This window comes from Piliocolobus tephrosceles, chromosome 15, assembly GCF_002776525.5.
Source record: "Piliocolobus tephrosceles isolate RC106 chromosome 15, ASM277652v3, whole genome shotgun sequence".
NCBI lineage: Eukaryota > Metazoa > Chordata > Mammalia > Primates > Cercopithecidae > Piliocolobus > Piliocolobus tephrosceles.
The window spans coordinates 56,183,394-56,206,744 of record NC_045448.1 but is presented as its reverse complement, the minus strand read 5'-3'; the positions used below and the strand labels follow the sequence as shown (position 1 = coordinate 56,206,744).

The 23,351-nt window shown below is 40.4% G+C and overlaps 1 protein-coding gene across 4 annotated transcripts in view; it reads left to right on the top strand.

Annotated features, from left to right (window-relative positions):
* Positions 1–4,387: 4,387 nt before the first annotated feature.
* PNPT1 (polyribonucleotide nucleotidyltransferase 1) overlaps positions 4,388–23,351 on the top strand; it is a 57,017-nt gene continuing 38,053 nt past the window's right edge. For 2 of the 4 annotated variants that reach the window (XM_023228307.1, XM_023228305.1), the window contains exons 1-8: positions 4,388–4,635; positions 10,017–10,077; positions 11,285–11,359; positions 12,770–12,875; positions 14,012–14,061; positions 16,586–16,649; positions 16,745–16,792; positions 17,662–17,775. In XM_023228307.1, the coding sequence (XP_023084075.1) occupies positions 4,475–4,635; positions 10,017–10,077; positions 11,285–11,359; positions 12,770–12,875; positions 14,012–14,061; positions 16,586–16,649; positions 16,745–16,792; positions 17,662–17,775 (679 nt within the window). In that variant the 5' untranslated portion in view covers positions 4,388–4,474. The remainder of the gene's footprint in view (positions 4,636–10,016; positions 10,078–11,284; positions 11,360–12,769; positions 12,876–14,011; positions 14,062–16,585; positions 16,650–16,744; positions 16,793–17,661; positions 17,776–23,351) is intronic. The other 2 variants (XM_023228310.1, XM_023228309.2) reach the window with 2 other exon arrangements.

Here is a 23,351-nt window from a genome sequence, read left to right as displayed (position 1 = left end):
ATTTACAAAACAGGAAAGTGAGGTATAGAAAGGGTAAGTACCTTATCAAGAGTCACATGTTTAGGAGGGGAAAGAGCTAAGATGCAAACCCAGGCAATCTGATGCCAGAGACAGCACTTTTAACCACCATGCAATACCTATTCCCACATTCACTTCCACAGATGAATTAATAACTACATAAATAAATTAATAAAATGGAAGGACAGACATAGATTGTATCCATAAGTCTGCCTAGGGAAGTAAAGAGGATAGTACTGAAGACTGAGTTTGTCTGATTGATACATGTGAGGAGTGTGTGCCAAGCACAGAGAATCATACCTGCAAAGCCACAGAGGCAAGAGAAAGTGGTGCAAGGGAACAAGCAGTTTAGTTTACTTGGAGTATAAAGTGAAAAGAGGGTGGGAAGGAAATAGGGTAGTAAGAAAAAGTTGATGAGGCCAATAGGAAAGGAAAGGTTTATAGTCCATGCAAAGCAGTTTAAATTTTATCCTTAAAGACTTAGGAAGCCACTAAAAAAATTTAATCAGGATGGAGACACAATTCTATTTGTGTTTGAGAAAGATCCTTCTGGTAGTGGTGTAGAGCAGACTTCCTTAGTGTTGAGTAGGCTACATTTTTTTTTTTTTTTTTTTTTTTGAGAGGGGGAGTTTTTCTCTCCCCCCGGGGCTGGAGTGCAGTGGCCGGTTCTCAGCTCACTGCAAGCTCCGCCTCCCGGGTTTACGCCATTCTCCTGCCTCAGCCTCCGGAGTAGCTGGGACTACAGGCGCCCGCCACCTCGCCCGGCTAGTTTTTTGTATTTTTTAGTAGACACGGAGTTTCACCGGGTTAGCCAGGATGGTCTCGATCACTCGACCTCGTGATCCGCCCGTCTCGGCCTTCCAAAGTGCTGAGATTACAGGCTTGAGCCACCGCGCCCGGCCGAGTAGGCTACATTCTTACAAGACAAACATTTTTTCCTGAACACTTCAGGGTCTACTGATACTTTTAATTATAATGTTACTATATAACAAAATATAACTTCCATATTGTTACAGCTTTCAGTCATAAAAGCAATATAAATGTATACCCTATCTAAACTAAACTACAAACTAAATTAAAATGTAGTTAAAGGGCCTGGCTCTGTGGCTCACGCCTGTAATCCTAGCACTTTGTGAGGCCAAGGCGCAGATCACCTGGGGTAGGGAGTTGGAGACCAGCCTGGCCAACATGGTGAAACCCTGTCTCTACTAAAAATACAAAAATTAGCTGGGCGTGATGGTACAAGTCTGTAGTCCTAGCTACTTGGGAGGCTGAGGCAGAAGAATTGCTTGAACCCAGGAGGCGGAGGTTGCAGTGAGCCAAGATTGCATCACTGCACTCCAGCCTGGGCAACAGAGCAAGACTCCATCTCAAAAAAATAAAATAAAAGTAGTTAAACACAACTTAATGCAATGATGTTTTACTTAACTGTAGTTGCTTATTCAGAGCGTGCAGTGGTATTAACTATTTTGATGCAGGTTCATTGGAGTTTGAGGAAAAGGGAAAAGGAGATCTGAGAAGTTGCTGGTGGATTTAAGTTGGATCATTTTTAATGCCCTTCAACAATCATAGGTAAATAAATTCCTTTTAAATTATATTTTGGCTGTTGAACTATACTTGAGGGAAACATAACTCTACTTCCAGAATAACATCTCAGACTGAACCTCATGGATTATAGCTTCAGTAGTTAACAACTACAGGAATTTAAACTTTTTATATTTTTGTTTCTACGCTAATCTAAAAATGCTTCATATAAACATATAAATGTATTCTGTATCATCTATATCTTCATAACAAAGCTCTGCTACAAGATTTCAGTGCCTACATTTGCTTTTGAGTTTACGATCCAATTACTACTATTTGAATTATATCAGATTTGTGTGAGGAAATGGGGGTGGAGGATTCTTAATAGGTAGATGTTGCTTTCCATCATTTCTGGCTGGATGAAAGCTAACGGATTCAAGGAGTTCAAGGAGTTCTGAAGAAGAGAAAGATGTTCAGAATACCTGGAAACTGGAGGAAGAATTAAGAAAAGTCTGGATAAGGCCGGGTGTGGTGGCTCACGCCTGTAATCCCTGCACTTTGGGAGGCCAGGGTGGGTGGATCACCTGAGGTCAGGAGTTCGAGACCACCCTGGCCAACATGATGAAACTCCATCTCTACTAAAAATACAAAAAATTAGCCAGGCATGGTGGTGGGTGCCTGTAATCCCAGCTACTCAGGAGGGCTGCAGCAGGGGAATCACTTGATCCTGGGAGGCAGAGGTTGCAGTGAACTGAGATCGCGCCACTACACTCTAGCCTGGGCAACAAGAACAAAACTCCGTTTTTAAAAAAAGGAAAAGGCTGGATAAAAGCTAAATTTACCATTTATTGATGTTGACAATGTGCTAGGTACTATTATAAATATATTATCTGACATGTTTAATCCTTACAAAAACCCTGTTAGATTCATATTACTATACATTTTTATGGGGAAACTGAGGCTCAGAGAGCTAGGGTCACACAAGTGGTAATTAACAGACAAGATCGGAACCAGCTGGGACTAACTCCAAGTCTATGCTCTAAACTATTAGGCAATACTGCCTAAATGAAAATGATTACATAGTACTTAAGTATATTACCAAAAGATGATTTTGTGTTCTTACTCTATAAATCAAAAGTCATGTTCAACTGTGGCAAGTAGGTTTTCTGAGACATTTATCTTCATGACAGATTTCACTAGATTGATTTGTCTTGAAAACTCTGTGGCAACTCAAGCTAAAGTAAAAGGGAGAAGACGCAAAAACCGCTTTAACACTAAAAATCGGTAAACAAGGTTAATGGTAATCCCTCTATTGGCACGGAAATCCCATGAAAGCAAGTTGTCAGAAAGCTGCTTTGCCACCAAATCATTTGTCTGTTTAGAGTTCATCATTCTTTTTTCTTTTTTAAATCATGGATCAACATTTTTCTTTTCTTTTTTTTTTTTTTTTTTTTTTTGAGATGGAGTTTCGCTCTGGAGTGCAGTGGCGTGATCTCGGCTCACTGCAACCTCCGCCTCCTGGATTCAAGCAATTCTCGTGCCTCAGCCTCCCGAGTAGCTGGGATTACAGCATGGGCCACCACACCCAGCTAATTTTTGTATTTTTAGTACAGATGCGTTTTCAGCCTGTTGGCCAGGATGAACTGGATCTCCTGACCTCGTGATTCATCCGCCTCGGCCTCCCAGCGTACTGGGATTACACGCGTGGGCCACCGCGCCAGGACTTTTTTTTTTTTTTTTTTTTTGAGACGGAGTTTCACTCTTGTAGAAATGCCGGGATCTCGGCTCACTGCAACCTCTGCCTCCCGGGTTCAAGCGATTCCCCTGCCTCAGCCTTCCGAGTAGCTGGGATTACAGGCATGAACCACCCCGCCCAGCTAATTTGGTATTTTTAGTAGAGACGGGGGTTTCTCCATATTGGTCAGGCTGGTCTCAAACTCCCGACCTCAGGTGATCCGCCTGCCTCGGCCTCCCAAAGTGCTGGGATTATAGGCCTCCCAAAGTGCTAGGATTACAAGCCACCGCGTCCAGCCAACGTTTTTAATTCTTAAAACTGTGTTTGAATGAGTGTTGGGTTTTTGTTGTTTGGTTTTCTTTGGGGGAAGGCGGTTATGACCTTACACAAGAAATATACATCATAATATGAAAATGCTCATTGGTTCATTAAAGGAACAACATAAAGAATTTCTAACAGAATGGATTAATGTGATGGAAGAAATTTACCCACTCTCTAAAAATTTTTCAAATCCCAAAAACTTTTTTTTTCATTTTACAAAATATTTACTTCAAACAGTAGCTGACATTTTGCATTTAAGAGTTTGACCAAAAGGGGCAGAAATATAAATTGCTAATTATTAGCAATGGAAATGAAAATGAATCAGAAATGACAATAAATATTTCTAAAATTACAAGTCAATGAAAAATGAATTAATTTGTTGTAAAGTGGTTAACACAAATCGCTGCAGTGACATATCTGCTATGTGGAATTTATAAAATAAAAACCAGGGCGGAGAAGGGGAGAGGGAGAGCTCTTTCCAAAGGTCCACCACACAAATTCTAATTCTTAGTTCACAGTCAAATAATAATAATGTGTTGTTCTATGACTTCTAGTAATAAAAGTAAATATAAATTTACTCTGCATATTACACGTTTACATTATTCTAGGACTTCTCCTTTAAATTACGATAGTACACACACAAAAACCTTATTTATCTAATTGCCTTTCATTGGCAGATAAAAACAAAGATTGTTTACAACATAATCGCTTTCTGATAGGTTTGATCCTCTCTAGTCTTCATAGGAGGTGGCCAACGTTTCCGTTGTCCCGGCGTCCCTCAGGCACCGCGGAAACGAAACTGCATTAGGCTCCGCCCCACGGTCTGAGGAGTGAGCCAATCAGGGCACAGTCTGGGTTGATCGCGTGCCGGGTGTCATGGCTGCCTGCAGGTACTGCAGCTCGTGCCTCCGGCTCCGGCCCCTGAGCGATGGTCCCTTCCGTGTGCCAGGGCGGGATCGGGCACTCACCCAGTTGCAGGTGCGAGCACTATGGGGTAGCGCAGGGTCTCGAGCTGTGGCTGTGGACTTAGGCAACAGGTAAGGAGTGTCGTGCGTTCCCTATATTGTCATAAGGCGTCCTGTCCAGCCAGCCTGAGCGTATTCGTCTCCCAGGGTAGAAACCCAGTATCCTAGGTTTATTTAATCTCTCTTTGCCCTAAACCTAAATTCCAAATTTTTCTTTCCGGGTTTGGAATGTGTCTCCCCGGACCCCTCTTCTTCCCGCGCTATCTCATGCCCTCTGTTGGTGTGTGCCGGGCTTCTTTGCTCCATCCGACTCTGTCCGTCCACCTGACTTCTGATCTCTTTACTTTCCGGGACCACTGGGCTCTTAAGTGGGAAACATTCCACCTAGGGATAACGAGTTGACGTGGATGTATCACGTCATACAATCTAATTGATTGCCTAAAGTGTGGCCACTATGATCCCGGGTTAGGAGGGAAAGGAAAAGTCAGTTTTTTGAACGCCAGTTATATGATCCTCGCAATCTTTTTAAACCTGTCGTAAATGTACTATTACCCTCATTTTTTAGTTAAGACTACAGAGGCTCAAAAAAGGTTAGATAACTTTCTAAGAGTCAATTAAAAAGTATGATGGGATTAGGTGATTTTTGAATTTCTGTTTCTTGCTTACAAAGCCCGTACTTTTTTAAGGGACCGTTTAAAAAAGAAAAAGAAAAAACTTATGCTTTAGTCGTTTTTAGAATAAATGGAATTGCTAATGCAAACTTCATGTATGTAAATTTCTTACGTGTACTTTGAAAAAATTTTGACCCCAGTTCATACAAAAAGCAAAAAAATCGTTTTGAATCCAGGTCTCCCACTCTAACTTTGATAACTAATTCACGTTGGACAAGTTAATTCACCATTTTCTTGTGCAAAGTATGGAGACTGGATTCCATTAAGGGTCTGCAAACTTTTTCTGTAAAGGACCGGATAATATATATATTAGGCTTTTTGGGGTATACACTGTGTGTATGTGTTTACAAACCCTTTAGAAATATTTTAAAAAACGGCCCGGCACAGTGGCTCACACCTGTAATCCGAGCACTTTGGGAGGCTGAGGTGGATGGATCACCTGAGGTCAGTAGTTGGAGACCAGCCTGGCCAACATGATGAAACCCCATCTTTACTAAAAATACAAAAATTAGCTGGGCGTGGTGGCAGGCACCTGTAATTCCAGTTACTTGGGAGGCCGAGGCAGGAGAATCGGTTGAACCCAGGAGACAGAGGATGCAGTGGCCAAGATTGTGCTCCATTGCACTCCAGCCTGGGCGACAAGAGCCAAACTCTGTCTCAAAAATAAATAAATAAATAAAAATTTAAAAAATTTTAGTTACAGAGTAATACAGAAATAGGCCATGAGCTGTAGTTTGGTCACCCCTAAACTAGGTTATCTCTAAGGCTCATTCCACTCCCAGCATTCCTTAATTCTGATTTTTGAGGGAAGAGGACATCTTTGCCATTCTTCAAGGACTGCACATGCTTCGAAGAAATGCCCAGAACATTTCATTCAGCAGTCATGTACTGTGAGATAGGCACTAGATACTCAAAACAAGATGCAGCTCCTACCCTCCATATTTTCCATAAATAATCTACTTTGACTCTTTCTTTTATTAATCAACCTGTTCTTTTGTAGATAGTTCTCTTTAAACTTGTGTCATGTATTGAAATAACTAGACTCATAAATATCATACTTGCTGGATAAATTCTTTCGTTTTTGTCTTGTTTGCCATTGGCAACATTTATTGAGTGACACATTATATTTGTTATCATATGTATTCTTTACTGCATTCTAGAAGATTATATAATTATTGTAGGTGTTTTTCAGATAGTATATTTAATGCTCACAGTAACCTTGGAGGCAGGTGTTTAATTTTCATTTCAGCAATCTGTTATTGAGCATCTACTATGCATCAAATCACTGAGGATATTCAACAGAATATGCCACTGTGGGCAAAATGTTAAGGCAGTAGCCCCATTAATGGAGTAGACCTGTAGCTTTCACAGCTTTTCTTCCCTGTGTTTTGGGCCCACTGCGGTCTAGTTAAAGATCCTCCACTCCCCTTCACAGAGATCACTTAGGTATTCAGAATTCACATTGGTAGACAGAATGCCAGTTCCTGGTAGGTTTTGAGAAGTACTGGTAGCATCTTACTCAGGGTTAAACAAAATTTCAAGATGTCAAATTTATATTTGCCACAGGAAACCATTACTTAATACTGATTTCAGCTATAGGTTGTTGCAGGTCTGTGATGCTACACAGTATGACTGGTTTTGAGTATCCCATTCCTTCCATCTACTCCACGTATTAATCCAGCACCAGCCTCCTCTCTGTATCTCATTATTCCCATTAGTCAGAGGAGACCCATTTTATTGTAGGCTTTCATCAGTATACCATCTGTGTTGACTAAGTAGAAACCCAACTAGAACTTCTCAAATATTCCCTGATTTAAAAAAAAAAAACTAATATTTCAGAGTCAAGAATTTGATACTACAAAATCACTGTATTAACATATATTAAATGTACATACTTTGTTCTGACTTTCAAACTTAAAATGAGTCTAACTGAACAGATAAATATGCTTTTCATTAACTCAGGCTTCTGGCAAAGGTATTTAACAGGTGAAAATATTAAGGATTGTTCCTTCATCTCTTTGGTATGTGAAGGACAGAATAATCTTATTTGGGGCAGGGCTTTGGGCCTGTCTGCATGCTTGTGTTTGGTTTGTGCATTTTCAGCACCAGACTATGAAAGAATATTGCTGAAGCTGAGTTCATGTGACAGAGCATCTTCCTCTGTATCTTCAGGGGTCACTGACTTGGTTTCATCTCAAAACACCTTTTGATGAATCTTGAGCTCTTTGACAAGTTTTGCTGGTCTGTTTCAAGACCTCAGTAAGCTCTTTTTGCATTCTCTGCTGAAACTGGGGAATAAGGCTGATAGTGCTGCCTATTTCATGTATATAAGACAGCTTTATTAAGATATAATTCACATACCATACAGTTCATTTAAAGTGTACAACTCGTCTGGGAGCAGTGGCTCATGTCTGTAATCCTAGCACTTTGGGAAGCCAAGGCAGGAGGATTGCTTGAGTTTGAGTCCAGGAGTTTGAGACCAGCCTGGGTAACATAGTGAGACCTCATCTTTACAAAAAATTTAAAAATTAGCCCAGTATGGTGGTGCACACCTGTATTTCAAGCTACTCAGGAGGCTGAGGTGGGAGAATTGCTTAAGCTTGGGAGGTCAAGGCTGCAGTGAGCTGTGATGGCACCACTGCACTCCAGCCTGGGCAACAGAGCAAGACCCTATCTCAAAATAAATAAATACAGATAAATAAAGTGTATAATTCAATGGATATTAGTATATTCAAAGTTTTGCAGCCATTACCACCATCAATTTTAGAACACTTCTTTCACCCTAAAAAGAAATTCATTAGTAGTAGTCACTTAGTATTTTTCCCCAGCCCCAGGCAACCACTAATCTACTTTCCATCTCTGTGGGTTTGCCTATTATGAAAGTTTACTATGTGGAAACGTAGTCTTTTGTGACTGCCTTCTTTCACTTAACATAATGTTGTCAATGTTTATTCATGTTGTAACATGTATAAGTACTTTGTTCCTTTTTATCACTGAATAATAATCCGTTGTATGAATTATACCACATTTAGCTTATCCATTCATCAGTTGATGGACATTTGGGTTGTTTCCATTTGGGAACTACTATGAATAATGCTACAAGGAACATTCATAACAGGTGTCAAGTGGTATTCATTGTGATTTTGATTTGCATTTCCCTGCTGATAGTTAATGATATTGAGCATATTTTTATGTCCTTACTGGCCATTTGTATATCTTCTTTGGAGAGATGTCTGTTCAAGTCCTTTGCCAAGTTTTAAAATTCAGTTGTCTTTATTGTTGAATTGTAAGCATTCTTTAAATATTCTAGATATTAATACAAGTCCCTTATCAGATATTTGGTTTGCAGATATTTTTCTCTTAATATATGGCACTTCTTTGGCTTTCTTAAAGTTTTAAATTTTTATGAAATCCAACTTACCTATTTTTTCTTTTGTCATTTATGCTTTTGATGTCATATTTAAGACTTTGGCCCAAGTCTCTGAAGATTTACTCCTGTGTTTTGTTTCTAAGACTTTTATCGTTTTAGCTCTTAACGTTTGGGTCCAGGATCCATTTTGAGTTAACTTATGAAGATTCATTCTTTTTTGCATCCGGTTGTTCACTATTGCCTCACAAGACTATTCTTTCCTCATTGAATTGAAGATTATTCTTTCCCCTTCTGTTGAATATGAAGGTCCTTATAGGCAATATTTAGGAGTTTATATTTTGTCCTAAAAGCATTGGGAGAAATTCTCAAGTTTTTGGTTGTTGTTGTTGTTTTGGTACGGAGTCTCACTCTCGCCCAGGCTGGAGTGCATTGGCACAATCTCGGCTCACTGTAACTTCCCCCTCCTGGGTTTAAGCAACTGTCTTGCCTCAACCTCCCTAGTAGCTGGGATGATAGATAGGCACCACCATGCCCAGCTAATTTTGATATTTTTAGTAGAGATGGGGTTTCACCATGTTGGCCAGGCTGGTCTTGAACTGCTGACCCCAGGTGATCAGCCTGCGTCAGCCTTTCAAAATCCTGGGATTACCGTTGGGAGACACCACGCCTGGCTAAAGGATTTTTAAGTAGGGAAACAATCCTGTTTGTATGTTAAAATGTTACTGTAGTCAACAAGGTGAGAGATGATAAGAGACTGTACTAAGATGGTAAATGGAGCCAGGCACCGTGACTCACACCTGTAATCCCAGCACTTTGGGAGGCCAAGGCGGGAGAGTTGCTTGAGGCCAGGAGTTCAAGACCAGCCTAGACAATATAGTGAGAGCTCATCCATAACAAAAACTAAAATTAGCCAAGTGTAGTGGTGTGCACCTGTAGTCCCAACTACTCAGGAAGCTGAGTTGGAGGATCGCTTGAGCCCAGGTGTTCAAGGTTACAGTGAGCTGTAATTGTGCTATTGCACTCCAGCCTAGGCAACAGAGCAAGACTGTCAAAAAAAAAAAGAAAAGAAAAGAAAAAGAAGATACAAGGCACAATGACCCCCCCCACCGCCCCCGCAAAAAAAAGTAGATGGTACATGGGAATTAACATTTAGGGAAGCAGTTAACTTCTGAACCTCCAAAATGCTTTCCTATTCAGATCAATCCTGTGCCTTGGTTTCTGTATTCTTCTTTAAGTCACTCTTAAATTCCCCTTTTACTTTTGATAACGATCATGGATTCTGCCCCTTTTTGTTGGTGGGGTGGGTGGGAGGGGGTTAGAATCTTCACTTAGAATCTTTTATTATTTTATACTAAGCAGGAATCGTACAGATAACCTAAGTCTTCTTGTATTGCATTTTTATTTTTAAACAGGAAATTAGAAATATCCTCTGGAAAGCTGGCCAGATTTGCAGATGGCTCTGCTGTAGTACAGGTAAAAAGTCTAGATTTTAAAAATTCATCTTAAAAATGGGTACAGAGACTCATACTAAATGTGTAACTACAACATCGTGTAACTACTTAGGATTTTGATACTGGAAATTAATTCAGATACTACTAAGATAGTTTATACTGTAAGAATCATTCCAGACAACCAGAGGGCTGCATGTATTCAGTGACTTATTTTTTTTTATTTTTTTTATTTTTATTTTCTAAGATGGACTCTTGCTCCATCACCAGACTGAAGTGCAGTGGTGCGATTTCGGCTCACTGCAACCTCTGCCTCCTGGGTTAAAGCGATTCTTTTGCCTCAGCCTCCCGAATAACTGGGACTACAGGTGTGCACCACCACACCCAGCTAATTTTTTTATTTTTAGTGGAGATGGGGTTTCACCATGTTGGCCAGGATGGTCTCGATCTCTTTTTTTTTTTTTCTTGAGACAGAGTCTCACTCTGTCGCCCAGGCTGGAGTGCAGTGGTGTGATCTCAGCTCACTGCAACCTCCGCCTCCCGGGTTCACGCCATTCTCCTGCCTCAGCCTCCCGAGCAGCTGGGACCACAGGCGCCCGCCACCACGCCTGGCTAATTTTTTGTGTTTTTAGTAGAGTTGGGATTTCACTGTGCTAGCCAGGATGGTCTTGATCTCCTGACCTCGTGATCCACCCGCCTCGGCCTCCCAAAGTGCTGGGATTACAGGCATGGGCCACCGCGCCTGGCCTGGTCTCGATCTCTTGAACTTGTGATCCACCTGCCTTGCCCTCCCAAAATGCTGGAATTACAAGCATGAGCGACCGCGCCTGGCCATTTTAAGTGACCTTTAACATCTTTTCCAAACTTCGGCTTCTCTTTTATGCATTAATAAATTCTGTTGTGCTTTTCTAGAGAAAGTGATTTTGGTATTTTCTTCTATAGTAATAATTGGGGGATTTTTCCTTATGTATAACCACATAAGAAGTAGAGAATACTATTCAATTCATTGGACATGACTAAATTACCTGTTCATCTTGCCTTATCCATAGCTTTTGAAAAGCTCAGAGATCAAGATTGGACTACTTGTGAATAACTATTTTTATTTCATAATCATGTCATAGAATTACATATCTTTTCTTGAGTTTAATTGGAGTAAGGATTTATTCAATTGCTACTTAGATGCTAATATCTGATTTCAAATGAACTTACCAGTGTTGTTCTTTATGTTTAAGTCAGGTGACACTGCAGTAATGGTCACAGCGGTCAGTAAAACAAAACCTTCGCCTTCCCAGTTTATGCCTTTGGTGGTAAGTTTTTGCTGATTTATCTGACTGTAATATGGTATAAGTAAGTGTAGAATGTATAATATTTTTGTCCAGTGTCTAGTGAGTGGAAAATACACGTCTAGTGAATGGAAAATATGAACTTGCACAACAAAGAATTTTTCCTAGTTTTTTGATGCTGACTCATTAAAAGAGTATAAACTGCTTCATAAACAAATACTAGGATTAAGCATGCTTTAGAATTTGGAGCGTCCAGGTGCATAAGTTGACAAGAAGATTGGAAGTGCATGACTACTTTGACACTGAATAAGCAATGAATTCATTTCCCTCATAGTTTCCCTTCAGTATGACTCTGCAAGTACAGTCAGCCCTCCATGTCCTTGGGTTCTGCATCCATGGATTCAACCAACCATGAATCAAAAATATTGGGGAAAAAATTGCATCTGTACTGAACACGTACAGACTTTTTTTTCTTGTCACTCCCTACAATACGGTATAAAAATACGGTGTAGCATTTACTTTGTATTTAGTAATAAAAATACGGTTTAGTAATAAAAATACAGTGTAGCATTTACTTTGTATTAAGGATTATATGTAATCTAGAGATTGATTTAAAGTATATGAGAGGATGTACATAGGTTATAAACAAATACTATAGTGTTTTACATCAAGGATTTGAGCATCAATGGATTTTGATATCCGCAAGAGGTCCTAGAACCAATCTCCCAGGGATACCAAGAGACAACTGTATATGTTTAGTAATGAGCTCATTAGAATTTTATAGCTCCCTTCTGTTATGAAAAGGGGGGTACAATTATATTTAACAGAGTTGATACCCAAAAAAGGAATGTTTGACTTGCTAACGATGAGTATCTGTGGGAAATAGTGAGTCTTCTACTCTTACTGTTGAGTAGAAGACTTTTTTTTTTTTTAAAGAGACAGGGTCTTGCTCTGTCACCCAGGTTAGAGTTGTTCAGTGGTGTGATCATAGTTCACTGCAACCTGAAACTGCTGGGCTCAAGCAATCCTCCTACCTCAGCCTTCTGAGTAGCTAGGACTATGGGCGCAGGCCATTGTGCCCAACTAATTTTTTTTTTTATGGGGGGTAGAGATGAGGTCTTTCTGTGTTACCCAGGCAGTTCTAAAACCCCTGGCCTCAAGTGATATTCCTGCCTTGGCCTCCCAAAATGCTGGGATTACAGGCATGAGCCGCTACACCTGAATATTTTTTTAAATCACTTTGCGGAAACATTTCTATCAACTTTCCTTTCCCCAAAAGATATAAAATGCTAAGTAAATAACATATTTTCTGCTCTGAGTCTAGACTGTGTTGTTGGCAACCTCAGGAGAAGTAGCATTCATATAGTAGTTCTTACAGTATAGTTTGTTTCTACAAAAAGAATTATATGAACCTTTTTGTTTTTGCTGCTTCAGGTTGACTACAGACAAAAAGCTGCTGCAGCAGGTAGAATTCCCACAAACTATCTGAGAAGAGAGATTGGTACTTCTGATAAAGAAATTCTTACAAGTCGAATAATAGGTAAGATATTAACATAGATGCATTCATCTTCTCTGATATGTCTATATTAGCATCTTTTGCATCTGTGTTCTACAGTATATCTTAAGTTTTCCTTCATAGCATTAACACCACCTAAGATTGTTCACTCTTTCTCTTCCCTCACTCAAATGTGGGCACTATGAGAGAAGAAAGCTTTTGTTTCTTCACCGTTGAATCCCTAGTACCTGTTATACTGCTTAGCACAGAATAGGCATTCAATAAATATTTGTTGACTAAATGAGTAAATTTCTATTGAGCATATGAATTTTATGGTCCATGCCTCTACTCTGTTGAATCTATTCCTAGTACATTTTTTCATGTTCAGAATAGTAATTCCTAAACATTATATTTATCAGCTACTGAAATAATGTCCATAATCTTTCAAATCTTTAACATCCCTACATATTGTGGGATGATATGTAATTTATAGCTTTTCTACCCATAAATTGCTTTTTTTTTGAGACAGAGTCTTGCTCAGTCACCCAGGCTGGAGTGCAGTGGCGCAGTCTTGGCTCACTGCAACCTCTGCCTCCCGGGTTCAAGTGATTCTGCTGCCTCAGCCTCCTGAGTAGCTGGGATTACAGGTGCCCACCACCATGCCTGGCTGATTTTTGTGTTTTTAGTAGAGACGGGGTTTCTACATGTTACTCAGGCTGGTCTTGAACTCCTGATCTCTTGATCCGCCCGCCTCAGCCTCCCAAAGTGCTGGGATTGCAGGCATGAGCCACTGCAGTCGGCCAGAAATTGCTCATTTAGGTATATTTATATACAGTCTTCAGACACAAAGTAGCAAGGAAGCATTTTCTTTTGGTCTGCTATTGGTCTTAAGTGTCTTTGCTCTGCTTATATATGTAACTGTTGTTGCCTGTGGAACCAGAATGAAAAATTGCTCCCCAATCTTTATTGTTAATGTGCTCCTTCTGTGTTTGTTTTTTGTTGTTAGGGCATGGTATGTAATAATGGAAGCACTGACATTTATCTGTGTCCCTCTTAGTAAATTGGTCCAAGGGGATTTTTCTTGAAAACATATTGAATGGCTATCTATATTAGTTCAAAAGTTTTGAACTGTAAAGCAACTCTGTCAGTACGGTTTAATGTCTTTTTTTTCCTTTTGGCAGATCGTTCAGTTAGACCGCTCTTTCCAGCTGGCTACTTCTATGATACACAGGTAGGTTCTGCTTTAGGTTTTTTAGTTGCCAGATCAATCAAAAATTACTTAATGAATCTCTGTAATACTTCCTAGACTAAACATTAGAAAGAACATAAGAATTTTTTATGATACTGTTATATTTTACAGTAAGTTTTCGAAAAAAGATAGTCCTTTTTTTTTTTTTTTGAGACCGAGTCTCACTGTGTCACCCAGGCTAGAGTGCAATGGCACAATCTCAGCTCACTGCAACCTCTGCCTCCCAGGTTCAAGTGATTCTCCTGCCTCAACCTCCTGAGTAGCTGGGATTACAGGCATGCATCACCACACCCGGCTAATTTTTGTATTTTTAGTAGAGAATAGTTTTCACCATGTTAGTCAGGCTGGTCTCAAGCTCCTGACCTCGTGATCCGCCCCCCTCAGCTTCCCAAAGTACTAGGATTACAGGCATGAGCCACTGTGCCCAGCCAAAAGATAGTACTTTTACAAAGCTAACATTTATTCAGTGTCTATTTGAGTTGACACCTGAATTATGAGTAGGAGTTAGCCAGCCAAGGTGTGTCAGGGAAGCATTGAAAGTCCAGAGGCAGGAAAGAAATTAGTGAGTTTAAAAAGAAGATCAGCGTGACTAGAGTGAGTGGAGACCAGATCAGGCTGGGAATAGGACAACCAATGTAGCTAATTTTTATTACCTAATTTTATTGCTGGATCCTCTGAACCTCTACTTTATTATATGTTAATACCTTCTGAATAATATTTTCTTTCAGGGTAATGACACATATACTTAAGTAACCATTTTATTCATTTGAAATAAATAAATACACCTTGCAAATATGCCTTTGCAAGAATATCACAGCCTTAACCTCAGGAAGTTTTGTTTTTGTTTTTTTTTTTTTGAGTCAGGGCCTCTGTTGCCCAGGCTGGAGTACAGTTGGCATGATTATAACTCACTGCAGCCTCAAACTCCTGAGCCCAAGTGATCCTCCCCACTTAGCCTTCTAAGTAGCTGGGACTACAGGCACAAACCACCATACCCAGCTAAGATTTTTTTTGTCTTTTGTAGAAAGGGGGTTTCACTGTGTAAGCCAGGCTGGTCTCGAACTCCTGCTTTCAAGCAATCCTCATGCCTCAGCCTCCCAAACTGCTGGTATTACAGCTATGAGCCACCACACCCAGTCAGAGAAGTTTTTTTCTTAAGTGCATGACATGGGCACATTATTGCGGTATAAAGTTTGTTTCATCTGTGCTTGTAAACAGAACTTTTTTTTTTTTTTGGAGACGGAGTCTCCCGCTGTCACCCAGGCTGGAATGCAATGGCGCAATCTAGGCTCACTGCAATCTCCGCCTCCCAGGTTCAAATGATTCTCCCTGCCTCAGCCTCCTGAGTAGCTGGGATTACAGGTGTCCGCCACCACACCCAGCTAATTTTTTTGTATTTTTAATAGTGATGGGGTTTTGCCATGTTGGCCAGACTGGTCTTGAACTCCTGACCTCAAGTGATCCCCTGCCTCAGCCTCCCAAACTGCTGGTATTACAGGTGTGAGCCACCGCACCCTGCTCAACAGATGTTTTTTTTTTTTTTTTGAGACAGAGTTTTGCTCTTGTTGCCCAGGCTGGAGTCCAGTGGCGCGGTCTCAGCTCACTGAAACCTCTGCCTCCAGGTTCAAGTGATTCTCCCACCTCAGCCTCCCTAGTAGCTGGAACTATAGGCATGCACTACCACGCACGGCTAATTTTTGTATTTTTAGTAGAGACAGAGTTTTGCCATGTTGGCCAGTCTGGTCTTGAACTCCCAACCTCAGGTGATCCGCCCACCTCAGCCTCCCAAAGTGCTGGGATTACAGGCGTGAGCCACCATGCCTGGCCTAGAAAATATTTTTATATGATAGAAAGAGCTAACATTTACTGAATACTTGCAACATGCGAGGACTGTGATAAGTGCTTTACCTACAGTATTTATCTAATCCTCATGGGAACCCTTTGGGAAGATGCCATTATTTTTCCCATTTATTTATTTATTTAGTAACGGAGTCTCACTCTGGCATCCAGGCTGGAGTGCAATGGCGCAGTCTCAGCTCACTGCAACCTCTACCTCCTGGGTTCAAGAGATTCTTCTGCTTCAGCCTCCTGAACTGGGACTGCCTTAGCTGGGACTACAGGCACTGGCCGCTACACCCGGCTAATTTTTGTCTTTTTAGTGGCGACAGGGTTTCACCATGTTGATCAGACTAGTCTCAAACTCCTGACCTCAGGTGATCTGCCCTCCTCAGCCTCCCAAAGTGCTGAGATTACAGGTGTGAGCCACCACGCCTGGCCTATTTTTCCCTTTTAAAGATGAGAAAGCTTTTCAGGTTTAATTTAAGTAATTTATCCAATGTCAAGCATTTAGTTAAATGATAGCCAAAATTAAGAGGTTTGGCTACAAAGCCCCTGCTTTTAGCCATATAGTGCTCTTGTATTTTAGGCCAGGATGTTAACCTAAATGATAACCCTTCCAAATCAAACAGATTATTTTAAGTGCTTCAAATTTTTTCCGTTTTACCAGGTTCTGTGTAATCTGTTAGCAGTAGATGGTGTTAATGAGCCTGATGTCCTAGCAATTAATGGCGGTAAGTATAAAAGTAGAGATGAAAAGTTATCAGTGTTGATTTTTTTTAAAGCAATGCAATTTTAATTTCAGCCCTTATTTTTCTCTGTTTTTAAGCTTCTGTGGCCCTGTCATTATCAGATATTCCTTGGAATGGACCTGTTGGTAAGTTAGGATTTGAAAATAAGAAATCATATGTATATTTTTTTTCAGTAAGTAGTAGCGACCATGAATTGAACGAGATGACATTCTAAGTCTCCCTTCAGGTCTTTCAGACATTTTCATCCTTGTCGTGGGTTCTGTTTCTAATAGCAGTATGTTATGATGTTATAGATTTTATGTCCCTAGATATTTTGACTTCATAATTGCCTCTTTCCATTAGAGGACTTCTTTTTTTCTTTTTTTTTTTAACTGGGAAATTATCAGAGTATATACTCCTTCAGGATAAAATTAATGTAACTTACGGCTGTTACAAGTCATAATCATGCAATACAAAAATGGCCCGTTGAGTAAATAATTATCAAGTGTCCTAGGCAGACCAGGCCCTAGCAATACAACGATGAAAGATGCAGTTCTTGCTTTCAGCATAAAGAAGACAGATAATTATTTATAATCAGTGATATTATAAAAACATAGTTAAAGTGCTAAGAATGTGATAGAGAAGAGCAGGTTTGTTTTTGTGTGGTCAGGTTGTCAAGGAGGGCTCCTCAGAGTAGTCATTATGTAAGCTGAACCTTAGTAGGGTCTGGTGTTAAGCGTTTGCCTTAGAGAGAATTCTCTCTAGACCAGGGGACAAACATGAGCATAATCCCAGAGGTGTGGAAGAAGTGGTATATTTGACCAATTCAGAGTGGTCCAATGAGGCCAGAAGGTAGGGTGGGGTGGGATGTTCTGTGGGTCTTAAATACCGTGTTAGAAACATGGATTTTATTCTGTGGTCACAATCAAAGATAGGGTTGAAGCCATCACTGGAATAATGTCTTGAAAACTGGGAATTTCCATTAAACAGTTGCCAATGTTCTAATACATTTTAGGGGCAGTACGAATAGGAATGATTGATGGAGAATATGTTGTTAACCCAACAAGAAAAGAAATGTCTTCCAGTACTTTAAATTTAGTGGTTGCTGGAGCACCTAAAAGTCAGATTGGTAAGTTGTTTAAATACCTCATTTTTTCTGGATTTTACTTACAAGTTCTGGCTTCTTACACTAAATTTAAACTCTTTGTGTGTATGTTTTGTCGGTAGCCATAAAAATTTTGGTTATGTTTTATCTCTGTCCTATTTCTGTAGTGCTCTTGCTTCATATCAAATGATACCTAAAATTATAGGATTTTACTCAATTTTATTTAAAATATACAAAAATATTTACCAAGATCATTTCAGTAATTATTTTTAGACTAATACTTAGTCTAAGAATAATTTCAGTCATTATGTTTAGACTAGTAAGTTATTAGTCTAAATAACTTAGTTTAAAAATAGAAGTTCTGGCCGGGCGTGGTGGCTCAAGCCTGTAGTCCCAGCACTTTGGGAGGCCGAGACGGGCGGATCACGAGGTCAGGAGTTCGAGACCATCCTGGCTAACAAGGTGAAACCCCGTCTCTACTAAAAAATACAAAAAGCTAGCCGGGCAAGATGGCTGGTGCCTGTAGTCCCAGCTACTGGGGAGGCTGAGGCAGGAGAATGGCGTAAACCCGAGAGGCGGAGCTTGCAGTGCGCTGAGATCCGGCCGCTGCACTCCAGCCCAGGCGACAGAGCGAGACTCCGTCTCAAAAAAAAAAAAAAAAAAAAATAGAAGTTCTAAGTCTGGTAGTAACCATTTTATTAGTTTAAATATTATAATTTAGCTATTTCTTTCTAAGTCTGCTTGGTATCCTCTTGAGAAGTCACCCATTTCTACTAGGTGGAAAACAAGTAATAAAATAGAAGAAATGCATTGACCATGGGCCATTTTCACATACTCCTTGTAACAGAAATGCCATACTTGCATGAATGAAAATCAGGTCCTTGTTCTGTGGAAGGAAAATGGACGTTAGCAGTCAGAATGACCTGGATTTGAAACCTGTCTCTGCCACTATAATCGTGTGATCTTGGACAAATTATTTAAGGGCTTTTATTGTTGGTTTATTCTACTATGTGATGTTTGATGTGTGGGACTTTTTGACATAGGGTCTTCTGATGTGGGAACATTTTGATGAAACAAACTATTCAACTATTACTGCTTTTTTGTACAAGTAATATGTGAAACATCTCATTTCCAGCTTCTGCTTCTGGTATGTTAGCCAGTGATAAAGTTAAAACTAGGTTCTATAAGTTAGAAAAATCCCCATGTATTAGTTGGGGGTTGTGTTGTCAAACAAAATAAGACTTAAACAAGATGGAAACTTTATATTTCTCTCAGGTAAAAGAAATTCAGAGGTGGTAAATCTAGGACAGTGACAGTGGTTCCATGACATCTTAAGAAATCTAGATTCCTTTTAGCTTTCTCCTCTGCTATCCTCAAGATGTGGCCTCATCTTCATGCTTATGAACTGGCATGAAAAGCTCTGGCCAATGTATCTGACTTATAGGCAGGAGGAAGAAAAAAGAAGGGAATAGCAAAAAGGTGTGTGGCAGTTGAGTGAGTCAACCTGCGTTTTAAGCAGCTTTCCCAGAAATCCCCACACAGCAGTTTCTATTTACATCTCATTGAGCAGAACTGTGGCACATGACTATACCCTCGACTGCAAGCAAGGCAAGGAAATAATTTTTGTATTCTGCCTCCGAAGGTGGGATTCGTACTGCGGGTAACTGTCAAAATGTAGAGAGGATATTCCAAAGAATGAGGAAACCATGAATAATAGATGATGTCTACTTCATGTTTGAGCATCTCGGAGCCTTGAGCAAAGTATTGGTTTCCCGTTCAACTGCATCTGAATGTTTTGCTGAAAGTTACAGTGTTCGTTTACTCTCTATTAGTAAACTAGTCTGGTTACTTTACAGGGTAGTTATGAAGATAGGAGTCAAGGTTTGCAAAGTGCCCAGCATGTTACTGGTACCTAATAAGCATATAGTTAATACTTGCTATTATCATTAAGACACAGAAATAAAGTTGTTGCTAATTGTTCATGTAGCCGCTATCTGCCTTAGAGTTTGAACTCTTCTAATTGTAAGTAGACATTAGAGGAACGGACTAATTCACAATTTTTTTTTTTTTTTTTTTGAGACCGAGTCTGGCTCTGTCTCCCAGGGTAGAGGAGTGCAGCGGTGCAGTCTCAGCTCACTGCAACCTCTGCCTCCCAGGTTCAATTGATTCTCCTGCCCAGTCTCCCAAGTAGCTGGGATTATAGGCATGCGCCGCCATGCCCAGCTAATATTTGTATTTTTAGTAGAGACGGGATTTTGCCATGTTGGCTAGGCTGGTCTCGAATTTCTGGCCTTGAGCGATCCGCCTGCTTCGGCCTCCAAAAGTGCTGGGATTACAGGCATGAGCCACCGCACCCAGCCGAACCAAGGAATCTTTGCTGCATGTATGGCATGCCGTAGAAACCCCATAGGCAGACTTCCAGCTGGCTCTTCTCACCTGTTGCTCTAGGAGAGAAGAATAAGACTCTAGAGACTGCATAAATTTCAGAGAGTAGTCTTGGGTAGAGGGAGACTGAGAGTAATTCAGAACCAACCTGTAAGGAGATGGTTTTTAGGAATTACCAGCCTCCAGTTTATGACTTTTGTATCACTATTTCCATGCAGCTATTTAACCAGCTCTCTGCATTCATAAAGATGCATCAGATATGCATTTTAACCCCTTGTTTACCTCTTAAAGTTAACATCGGGTCCAAGTGAAATACCACCATCATGGAACTTTTGTGATACAAAAATACAAAAAAGTAATTGCTACTATTTCATTATTAAAATATTTAGTCATCCAAATCTTTTTTTTTTTTTTTTTTTTGGAAACCAAGTCTCTCTCTGTTGCCCAGGCTGGAGTGCAGTGGCACGATCTTGGCTCAGTGCAACCTCCACCTCCCAGGTTCAAGTGATTCTTTTGACCCAGCCTCCTGAGTAGCTGGGATTACAGGCGTGTGCTACCACACCTGGCTAATTTTTGTATTTTTAGTAGAGACAGGGTTTCACCATGTTTGCCAGGCTGGTCTTGAACTCCTGACCTCAGGTGATCCACCCACCTTGGCCTCCCAAAGTGCTGGGATTGCAGGCTTGAGCCACCACTCCTGGGCAGTCATCCAGATCTTTAGAGTATAATCTTATAGGGCAAGAATAATTACTCCATGCTGTCAACTGCTGGATTACTTCAAAACCAACATTCTGAACAGTGCCATTTAGATGCTTGTTTTCAACTGGTATATTTAATATCACTAATATTTCTGTGTGTGAGAAGATATAAGTATACCAATAGCATGTTTTTAGAAGAGATTTTGTGTCTAGAATTTATAACTTCAGCTAATCTCAAAACTTCATCTTCAACTGCTAAAATGGTTGTCAGTTTATAGCAATCTTTGTTTTCGTTTTGTTTTTAGTTGAGATGGAGTCTTACTCTGTCGCCCAGGCTAGAGTGCAGTGGTGTGATCTTGGCTCACTGCAACCTCCACCTCCAGGTTCAAGTGATTCTCTTGCCTCGGCCTCCCAAGTAGCTGGGACTACAGGCGCGTGCCACCACATCTGGCTAATTTTTTATTTTTATTAGAGATGGGGTTTCACCTGTTGGCCAGGCTGGTCTCAAACTCCTCACCTCAAGTGATCTGCCTGCCTCGGCCTCCCAAAGTACTGGAATTACAGGCGTGAGCCACCATGCCGGGCATATAGCAATCATTTTGACAAGCTTTTGTTTTTAAATTTTTAGCATCCATGGCAGTGTTGTCCAGTAGAACTCTCTGCAGTGAAGGGTATGTTTTATATCTGATCATGTGGCTACTTAGCACTTCAGATGTGGCTAGAGTAACTGAGGAACCAAAATTTTAATTTTGTCTAATTTTAAATCATTTAAATGCAAATAGGCATATGTGGCTAGTAGTTACCATATTGGACAGCACAGCTCTATAGACTCAACTGTAAGAAGTGTTCTTTCTTTCTTTCTTTCTTTTTTTTAAAGACAGAGTCTCACTCTGTCTCCAAGCTGTAATGCAATGGTGTGATTATATATTACTACAGCCTCAAACTCTGGGGTTCAAATGATCCTCTGTCCTCAGCCTCCTAAGTAGCTGGGAATCCAGGCACATGTCACCACACCTGGCTAAAGGAATTTTCTTATAAAATATTTTTTAAAAGGAATTGCATTAAAGTTTAATGAGTGAAAACAAAATATATTTTGGGGGGAGGTATCCATTTTTCTTTTCTTTTCTTTTTTTTTTTTTTTTTTGAGACGGAGTCTCGCTCTGTCACCCAGGCTGAAGTGCAGTGGCGCGATCTCAGCTCACTGCGAGCTCTGCCTCCTGGGTTTACACCATTCTCCTGCCTCAGCCTCCCGAGTAGCTGGGACTACAGGCGCCTGGCTAGTTTTTTGTATTTTTTAGTAGAGACGGGATTTCACCATGTTAGCCAGGATGGTCTCCATCTTCTGACCTTGTGATCCACCCGTCTTGGCCTCCCAAAGTGCTGGGATTACAGGCGTGAGCCGCCGCGCCCGGCCCCATTTTTCTTTGTCATATTCTTTTTTAAAAAATTTTATCATTATTTTTATTGAATATAGCATCTCACTATATTGCCCAGGCTAATCTCCTGGCCTCAAGCAATCCTCCTGTCTTGGCCTCCCATAGCATTGGAATTACAAGCATGAGCCCCATGTCCAGCCACATATATATATTATTATTTTTTTAATCTGATTCTCAACTGTTCTCAACTCTGTTGTCCAGACTAGAGTATAAGTATAGTGGCATAATTATGGGTCACTGTACCCTCAAACTGCTGAGCTCAAGCGATCATCCTGCCTCAGCCTCTAGAAAAATAGCTAGGATTACAGGCACATCACCACAGCTGAGTTTTTTATCTTCTAGTTGTTATTTTTTTAGCACAGGACTTTGCTGTGTTGCTAAGCCTGGTCCCAGACTCCTGGCCTCAAATAATCCTCCCACCTTGGCCTCCCAAAGTACTGGGACAATAGGCATAAGCCATCATACCTGGCCACATATTTTATTTTTAAAAGCAATTTATTGAGATATAATTTACACCCATTAAATGAATTTTTTAAAATCTCCTGTTTAATTCTGTCAAAGTGAGAGGATATCCTGGAAATACAGATGAGAAAAAGAATATAGCCATCTTAGTATCATGTTATCATAGGAAATTTCTTCAGGCCTGATGCAAAATATGGAAACCTTATTTCCCTTTACCCTCTCCCATTTGGAATGCAATTGTTTACATTTGCTTCTACAGTTAGAACCATGTCAGGCAGCGTTAAAAATTTTTGCTTTTACTTCAAATGTCAACATAATTTAGAAAACTCAAGAGGGAAAGAAAAACTTATTGCTCTGTGTTTACTCTTTTTCTCTCTTATTTATTTATTTATTTTGAGATGGAGCCTTGTTCTGTCGCCCAGGCTAGAGTGCAGTGGTGTGATCTCGGCTCACTGCAACCTGTACCTCCTGTGTTCAAATGATTCTTATGCCTCAGCCTCCTGAGTAGCTGGGATTACAGGCACCCACCACCATGCCTGGCTAATTTTTTTTGCATTTTTAGTACAGACAGAGTTTCGCTATGTTGGCCATGCTGGTCTCGAACTCCTGACCTCAGGTG